The sequence below is a fragment of the Hevea brasiliensis genome, chromosome 5 (genome assembly GCF_030052815.1).
Source record: "Hevea brasiliensis isolate MT/VB/25A 57/8 chromosome 5, ASM3005281v1, whole genome shotgun sequence".
NCBI classification, from domain to species: domain Eukaryota; kingdom Viridiplantae; phylum Streptophyta; class Magnoliopsida; order Malpighiales; family Euphorbiaceae; genus Hevea; species Hevea brasiliensis.
In genome coordinates, this window is record NC_079497.1 from 38,833,308 (window position 1) to 38,842,145 (window position 8,838).

Sequence of the window (8,838 nt, forward strand, 5' to 3'; positions counted from 1 at the left end):
TTATAATAGTAAAATATTCTTAATTTATTTAGCCATTTCAATTCGATGGCCACAAATTAGTCATAATAATAATAATAATAATAATAATAATAATAATAATAATAATTAATCATAGAAAAGTGAAATAAAAAGAAAATTAAATTATTAACATAAAAATTAATATATAATAATTATAAATAAGTTAAATCTCTTTATTTATTTTTATAACTTTTTATATAGACTATACTTTTTATCTCTTAAATTTTTTTAACAAAGATTTTATAATAAAAATAATATAAAATATAACAATATAATAAAAATATTTATTAAAGATGTGAAATAATTTAAAATTGATTAAATTATATGATAATTGATTATGAGATTATAAATTAATAGTCAATTTTTTTTAAATTAATAGTCACACTAACATTATTATTATTATTATTATTATTATTATTATTATTATTATTATGAAGGATGACATGTAGTAAATAATATTTTTACATAAATGAGTTTATAAAAAAATATTATAAATAATTTTTAAATATTATATTTAATCACAAAATATTTTAATTTTTAAAAATCAAATTTTAAAGAAAATAATAATTTAAATAATAAATGTTAAGGTAAAAATATAAATAATATTGATAATCAAAAGTGAAATAAAAAAATTAATTAATTATTATTATAAAAGAGTATAAAAGATAATTATTAATAGAAGGTGATACATGTCAAGTTTTATAAATTAATGGTTAATGTTCTTTGAATTGATGTTTATTATTATTATTATTATTATTATTATTATTATTATTATTATTGTTGTTGTTGTTGTTGTTGTTATTGTTGTTGTTGTTGTTGTTAACGTCATCGTCGTTGTCGTCATATTCTAAATTATTTTTTATTTTAAATTATTATTATTATTATTATTGTTATTGTTATTATCGTCATCGTCGTTGTCGTCATATTTTAAATTATTTTTTATTTTAAATTATTATTATTATTGAGAATGACATATAATAAATAATATTTTTTTTATAAATAAATTTATAAAAAAATATTATAAATAATTTTTAAATATTATATTTAATCATAAAAGGTCTTAATTTTTAAAAATTAAATTTTAAGAAAATAATAATTTAAATCCTAAATGTTAAGATAGTATCATAAATAATAATAATAATTAAAAGAGAAATAAAAAAAATTAAATAATAATTAGTATAAAAGAATATAAAAAATAATTATTAATGGAATGTGACACGTGCCAGATTTTTAAAAAAAGTATCACTGACATCTCTTTAAGAATTATCTTTCTATATTTTATATATATAATATATATAAATAGATATAGTCATAAGTTAATTATATTTAAAATAATATAATAATTATTATATAAAAAAATAATATAATCATAATAACTTAATTTAATTTTTTTAATTAGTTACAAATATTATTATCATTATTATTATTTAATTATTATTGTGACTATCACTACTATTCATACTTTACCGACACTACTCCTACTTTACCATATCACTGCTATCACCATTATTTTTTTATTACTATCCCTTTTAATATCATTTAACCACTGTTATTATTACTATATAATTATGGTCACCTCTAATACCATCAATACTTATCACCGGCATCATCTCACCTTATTATTGCAACACCATATAATCTAACTACTTGTATTTTCACTATCACTATAACTTAGCTATTTTAGTTAGAGCACTTATTATTAACATTTTAAATAAATTAAATATTAAAATAAAAATTAATTATTATTATTAACTTAATTTTAGTGGTAATATATATATATATAAAGCTCTGCTGGGCTGCCTTTTCAGCAGCAGCAGGGACATTGAGCCACAGAATGCTCTTGCTCTGGTTCACAGAATTTGTATATTAATTTTAATTTCGCGTTCTCTGCTTCCTCTTCATGAGTTCGATCGCCGATACAAGGATTGCCAAGCTTGGTTTTTTGGGGAGGATAAGATCAAAGCACCAGAAATGAGCGGCTTTTAGTTGAGAAAGAGAAAACCCAACTCCGGCCAAATCCTTTTCAGCCGATCACAACTTTCCTTGACTCCAGTGACTGCGCCATTCTCCTCACCTACCTGAGAACGACCTTCGCCAAGGACCAAACTTATCAGAAAATTGCAGCAGTTAGGAGAGGGCGGCGAGATTGGAAATATTGAAACACGCAACAAAGGCCTACCTTCAGCTATTCTACATCAACCTTCAGCCCAGCCTCCGGCGACGACGGTAACAGAAGACAGCAATTTCAGTCCCTTTTTTCCGCTTCCATCCAGCGTGTTTCTAAGAATTCCATTTTCAGTTGGTGAACTCCGTAACCTTTCCAATAAATTTCTTTTACCTTCCTTTTACTGTAATAATGCATTCTGGAAGACGGGTGAGGGACAGCTAGAGATTGCATAGGAATGGGATTATCCAAATGCTATTAATAGTTGCTTAATTTGGGACAATGATCTCACAGTTTGTGTTAATTTCAGCTTCTAGGTTAATTTAAGTCAATATCAGTGTCTATTTGCATGCACTTATAATCTTTATATGAATTTGGATTACCATTTGGTGGTTTCTATTTATTGTGCATTAGATGTGACCTTTTCGCTGTGAAGTTGAAGTTTCTTCTGCATACGATATTATGGCTTTTAAAATCCTGTGAATTAATAAAATCTGTAGATTAATGGCCTTTCTATTCAGCTTTGGTTATTGCTTTTCCATTATTCAGTATTATATTATAGCTGTTTTCACTTGGAATATTTACTTTCTTGGCATGCTTAGTCATTGACTGCCAACAGAGTTCATGATATTCAGTAGATAAATTATGTGTAATGCATTGTTTTGCCCATAAGCTTCGAAAGGGCAGATCTCCTGAGAATAGATGCTTCTATGACTTAAATTGATGCTTTTACAAATCTGCCACATGCGCACACAGTTATAAGTTTATATGTATTCTTTTTACCATGTTACATTACCACGAGTTTGATCCCAAGTATTTGGGGTTTAGTTGTATGCGAAATTTTGAAGTGAGCTTGAGCCTGTAATTGTTTTGTTAAGCACTGGTAACTGACTAATTTCAGCTTCACTTTCAATCTAATTTGGTTTTTGCATCTTTCCTTTAGGTGAATCTCAGTATTAAGAAAACGAAGAAGAGGGGAGATTTTTGCATTTTCCAGTGAATCCCAGTCATATATATCATCTCATTTTGCTCAGTACTTGTTCCCTGTCTTTTTTTCCTTTGGTTTTAGTTTCTAGGTTATTTGAGATTATTCTCAGTTTCTAGGTTAATTTCAATTTCAATTTCAAATTCTTGCATTTGGAATAAGTATTTTGAAATTTGACTTGAAATTTCAGGCCTCTAATTCACTCAACCAATTTTTTCTTGAATGTCAGGTAAATGTTGCTAGATATGGCATACGGAAATAAATATCATAAGCAATCAATGATGGCTGCCACCTTAATTTTACATTATGGCAAGTGCTGTGTGCATTTAGAGGGTAGAGACTCATAGGTTGTTAATAGGAACTAAATTTTTGAACTAATTTGGATATGCAATATATTGATATTATATAGTTATTATGTATGCCTACATTAATTGTCTTAATTCTTTGAGTCATAGTTATACATTTTTCATCATCTAAATTTTGCTTTATGATTGTACTGCATTCTTAAAATTTCTATTTCAAATTTCCAGGTTTTTGGTAATATGATATTCTCTTTCCAATAGATTTTATTTTTTTCATGGAGATAGATCTTGAGCTGCCTTCAAACGAGCAGGAGAAACTAAATACTGGATCAAATAAAAGTATTGATGTCATGGATAGTGCATACAGGTTGCATGTTACTGAAGAGGAGATATATTCTCCTGCAGGTGAATATGTTGAGGAAGCCTGCAGGCCAAATGAAAATGAATGTTGTCCTGGTGATGGAGATCACGTGGAAGGGAATATTGTCCGAGCTGATGCTGTTAACAAAGGTGTAATTATTGAGCCCCAAAATGGTTTGGAATTTGAAACAAAGGAGGCGGCATATTCTTTCTACAGAGAATATGCTCGATCTGTAGGATTTGGCATCACAATAAAAGCCAGTCGACGATCTAAAAAATCTGGAAAATTTATTGATGTAAAAATTGCATGTTCTAGATTTGGAAGCAAGCGCGAGTCGAGTGCAACTGTCAATCCGCGATCATGCATAAAGACAGATTGCAAAGCAGGTATGCACATGAAGAGAACGCAGGAAGAAAAGTGGATTATATATAGTTTCATAAGGGAGCATAACCATGAGATTTGTCCAGATGATTTTTATAATTCCATTCAGGGACGAAATAAGCAATCTGGTGTAATTGCATGCCAAAAGAAAGGGCTGCAGTTGGCTTTAGATGAGGACGATATACAAGTCATGCTTGAGCATTTTATGTGCATGCAGGCCCAAAATCATAATTTCTTTTATTCATTAGATATTGACCATGAAAAACGTTTGAGAAATGTGTTCTGGATCGATGCGAAAGGCAGGCATGATTACAATTTTTTCTGTGATGTTGTTTTCTTTGATACCTTTTATGTTAGAAGCAAATATAAGGTTCCTTATGCTCCCATTATTGGAGTCAACCACCACTTTCAATCCATTTTACTTGGATGTGCATTGATTGGAGAGCAGACTACATCGACTTTCATTTGGTTAATGCAGACATGGCGTAAAGCAGTGGGTGGTCAAGCTCCTAAAGTAATTATTACTGAGCAAGAGAAATGCTTAAATGAAGCTGTTTCAAGTGTGTTTCCTGATACATGCCACTGTTTTTGTTTATGGCATATATTGAGTAAGATGCCTGAAAATTTGTCTTGTGTTGCAAATGAAGGTGAAACTTTTATGGCCAAATTCAATAAATGCATTTATAGGTCTTGGACAGATGAGCAATTTGAAAAGAGATGGTGGAAATTAGTTGATAAGTTTGAACTACAGGATAACGAATGGGTTCACTCATTATTTCAAGATCGTAAACGATGGGTTCCAACATATATGCAAGATACATTTTTAGCTGGAATGTCTACAACTGAGCGATATGGAAGTATAGCCTCTTTCTTTGACAGGTATATTCACAGGGAAAGTACATTCAAGGAGTTTATGGAGCAGTATAAAATATTTTTGGAAGACTGGATTGAAATGGAAGCCAAAGCTGATTTCGTAACACGAAACAAACAACCTGCATTAAGATCTCACTCGTCATTTGAGAAACAAATGTTGGGAGTCTATACAGATGCAGTATTTAAGAAATTTCAGGTTGAGGTTTTGGGAGCAGTTTCATGTCAGCTTCAGAAGGAAAGTGAAGATGGGGCAACTTGTAACTTCCAAGTTGACGATTTTGAAGAACGACATAACTTTCTTGTAATGTGGAATGAAGCAGCATCAGATATTCGTTGTTTATGTCGTTCATTTGAATATAGAGGTTTTCTTTGTAAACATGCAATCCTTGTTCTTCAGATGTCTGGTGTTTCCAACATACCATCCCCCTATATATTAAAAAGATGGACAAAAGATGCAAAGATCACTCAAAGTGTTAGCGAAATATCTAATGGTCTTCCTTATAGGGTACAACGTTTCAATGATTTATGTAAGCGAGCCATCAAACTGTGTGAAGCGGGGTCTTTATGTGAAGAAGCTTATCATATTGCATTCCAGGCATTAGAAGAAGTCTTGAGAAGTTGTGTAAGTGTCAACAATTCTGTTAGAAGTGCTTCAGAACCCAATTCATTGGCCGTTCATGGTTTTCTTAACATTGAAGAAGAGAATCGTAGCAGCAATATGGCCAAATCATCTAAGAAAAAGAAAATTTATAAGAAGAAAAAGGTATGTAGACAGTTTGTTGGTCAAACAAGAACTGGTACAACTTTGTTATGTTGTTGGATTTTATGGCCTTGAAGTAGATTTCATTTCGTATTTTAGGTACTTTCTGAGCCAGAAGGGATAACGGTTGGTTTAAAAGACAGCTACCAGCAATTGGTTTGTCATACTTGAAACTTGATTATCTCTCAAATGTTTGCCTGGCATTGTAGTAACTTTATATTAGTGCACAATAACTCACTTCCTTTTGGACGTGAAAATATGCAGGAACAGATCAACTCCCGAGCGCACACCACTGAAAATTGCTATGTTCCACAACAGGACATGCAAGATATGGTATGGAAATCATATGTGTATCCACAATTTACACAAATTTGATTACGATATTGTTGACAAAAGTACTATTTTAGTTTTAGTGTTTCTAAGTTGATGTTCATTTTTTTGTAGGAATTGGGCTCCAGGGCACAAACCCTTGATGATTTCTATGGTCCTCAACATGGCATGCAAGGCACGGTATGGAACTTGTAGTACTAATTGTACAGATGTCAGATAAGTTATATTTTGTAAAACTTGGTAGTGCTAGTACGGATTGAATTGTTAATTACATTGTAAAAGTACTAGTAGCAATCGTATTTTTTTTTTATTACTAATATTGATGTTTGTGCATTCTTGTAAACTAATCTCAGGGACAACTGAACTCAATATCGCCAATGCGTGATGGTTATCATCAGGGCTTACCAGGCATGGTATGGTGTTTGTGAATATTCTGGCTTAGGTGTTCTTACATAATATTTGGCAGCAAACTATCAACATAATGTGTGGTTATTTTGACATTTTGATTTCATTCTTATGAAGGGGCAGTTACATTCAATATTGACATGTGTTAGTTCCTATGGGGCACAACAAAGCATGCAGGCACTGGTACTAGCTTTCATAATTATTCCTGTTCTATCGAGCCGTTTGATTTTATTTTGCAGCATAAGTGGCATATCCTGGTATGGGTTTTTTGGTGTTTGCAGGGCCAGCTAGGCTTTAGAGTACCAACTGTGCAGGGCTGTTTTCACATACAGAGTAATTTGCAAGATATGGTATGCATTTAAAAAATGATTACATAAACCCATATTTATAGTTTTATTTCCCTTTCCCATTTTTGGTGTTGCATAATGCAATTATAAACCTTGCAGGAACGGCCTGTTGGCTCCACACAGTATCACAGAGTGGCACCAAAGCATCTAAATGATAAGCGTCATTCACATTAACTCAAATACTGATACTTCTCCAATCTCAGTGTAAAAGTATATATAATATAATCATCCTCTAATGCTTTGGTTGCAATTTTTTGTTTTCCTCTATGACAGATGCTCTCCCACGATTGGAGAAAGCTCCACGTATGTAATTTAGATTTATTACTTATTTGCTGGTAAAGTTAGCTGTACCATTTTCAAAACAGAAAGGGACGGGATCGCGGAGGGGCTATATATTATAAGAAATAAGTCAGCGATAAGGCATGAACTTTTCTGTGCTTAGAGGAAATTCATGTTATCGATCGGTTCAGTTCGGTTAATTTTCTAATAAGCTTTTCTAGATTCACTTTGAGGTTCCCATAACTTCTCAGCTCATTGGAAGTGTTTTTCAATTTGAATTTTAATATTTAATATTCATGTGTGATTTCTGATCATGATGTTTGGGTTGAGATAAGGAAATATAGAACTGGCTATTTTTGTGGGGAGATGTTGAGGGTGAGTGGTTTAGAAGAGGTTATATTCATGAGATCTATTTTTCATGTCAATACGGTGCAAACCAGGATTTTAGCTTCGCAAGATACGCTGGTCCAATAACAGAACTATCACAGGCACGGTGGTCACCTTTTACACTGGCAGCTGGCAGGCACTGACTTGCACGGCAAAGCTGGTTGCGTTTTTTTAAAGAATTTCCTTTTGGTAGCAATACGTGGAAATAGCTGAAGGGGAAAAGAAAATAAAACGAGGAATGCTAAAATAAATGGCTTAATTTCATTCATAGTCTATTAACTTTGAGAAACTTCAATTTGTATAAAAAAATTCTCAAATTTTAATTTAATACCGAACAAAAATCTTTTTGCTAGATTTTGTTGGTTATTTTGGTCAGAAATTGATTTGTACATGTTTATGGTAGATATATAAAAATATTTCTCTGCACTTCTTGTAGATATTCTTCAAGGCTTTACTATTGTCAGATGAAATTTTGAATTATTTTTTATTGTGTCTAATTTACCTAGGTATGTTTAGGTTCAATTTTGACTGAAGTATCCAATGAAATTTGGTTAGAACTTTTGGTGAGATTAAATTAAAATTTGAATATTTTTATGATATAAATTCAAGTTAAAGAGATAATAATGAAACACTCTCGAAATTGAGAGACATTGAGTAAAATTAAGTTAAAATGAAAAAAAGAGTTAAATTAAGTTAAAATGAAAAAAAGAGTTGAAACATACATAAATTATTTTCTTTATTCTTTATTCTTAATGGAATTTTCGACGTAGAATATAATTAGCAATTAAAATATTAAAATTGATAAACATTTGAAACTGTATTTTTATCATAAGTTGAGTTTAAAATCAGATACTCGTGGAAATTAATTCTTGAACTTGTACTTGATTATTCGAACCTTAACTGAAAGGCGATAGTTTTCAAATTGAATTTAATGGCTGGTTCTAGATGTGGTTTTTACCAAACCATTGAGATCCATCCTATCTTGCCTGAGAAAATATGATTAGGATTTTAATGTTCTTAGGGCTAACTGCAGAGGATCTCATTAATTTATGCATTTTGGTCTCTATTTTAAAATTACGAAGTTTACTTTCTATTTCACCATAAGAATTAAGATTCTCCTCAATTCTCCTTCTCTCTTTTTCTTTTTGTCTTTTAGAATTTTTTTTTTTTAAGTTGTTAGTGGTGAGTTTTTCAACGATAGGTTACCCTAGATAGATTTTCTTTTTCATTTATTGTTTTTTGTTAG

At 30.8% G+C, this 8,838-nt stretch overlaps 1 protein-coding gene across 5 annotated transcripts; it reads left to right on the top strand.

Annotated features, from left to right (window-relative positions):
* The first annotated feature begins 1,812 nt into the window (after positions 1 to 1,812).
* LOC110657072 (protein FAR1-RELATED SEQUENCE 2) lies at positions 1,813 to 7,519 on the top strand. 5 transcript variants are annotated; one of them, XM_058147174.1, is made up of 10 exons: positions 1,819 to 2,320; positions 3,126 to 3,215; positions 3,698 to 5,847; positions 5,944 to 6,000; positions 6,109 to 6,177; positions 6,289 to 6,354; positions 6,528 to 6,587; positions 6,697 to 6,762; positions 6,861 to 6,929; positions 7,026 to 7,519. In XM_058147174.1, exons 3-10 carry the CDS (start codon positions 3,745 to 3,747, stop codon positions 7,098 to 7,100), a joined length of 2,565 nt encoding a protein of 854 aa, XP_058003157.1. In that variant the 5' UTR covers positions 1,819 to 2,320; positions 3,126 to 3,215; positions 3,698 to 3,744; the 3' UTR covers positions 7,101 to 7,519. The 5 variants fall into 5 exon arrangements, 4 of the variants coding, with proteins under 4 accessions (XP_021669825.2, XP_058003157.1, XP_058003158.1 ...); XM_058147175.1 differs by having other exon boundaries at positions 3,755 to 5,847; XM_021814133.2 differs by lacking the exon at positions 3,126 to 3,215 and having other exon boundaries at positions 1,813 to 2,320.
* Positions 7,520 to 8,838: the final 1,319 nt, after the last annotated feature.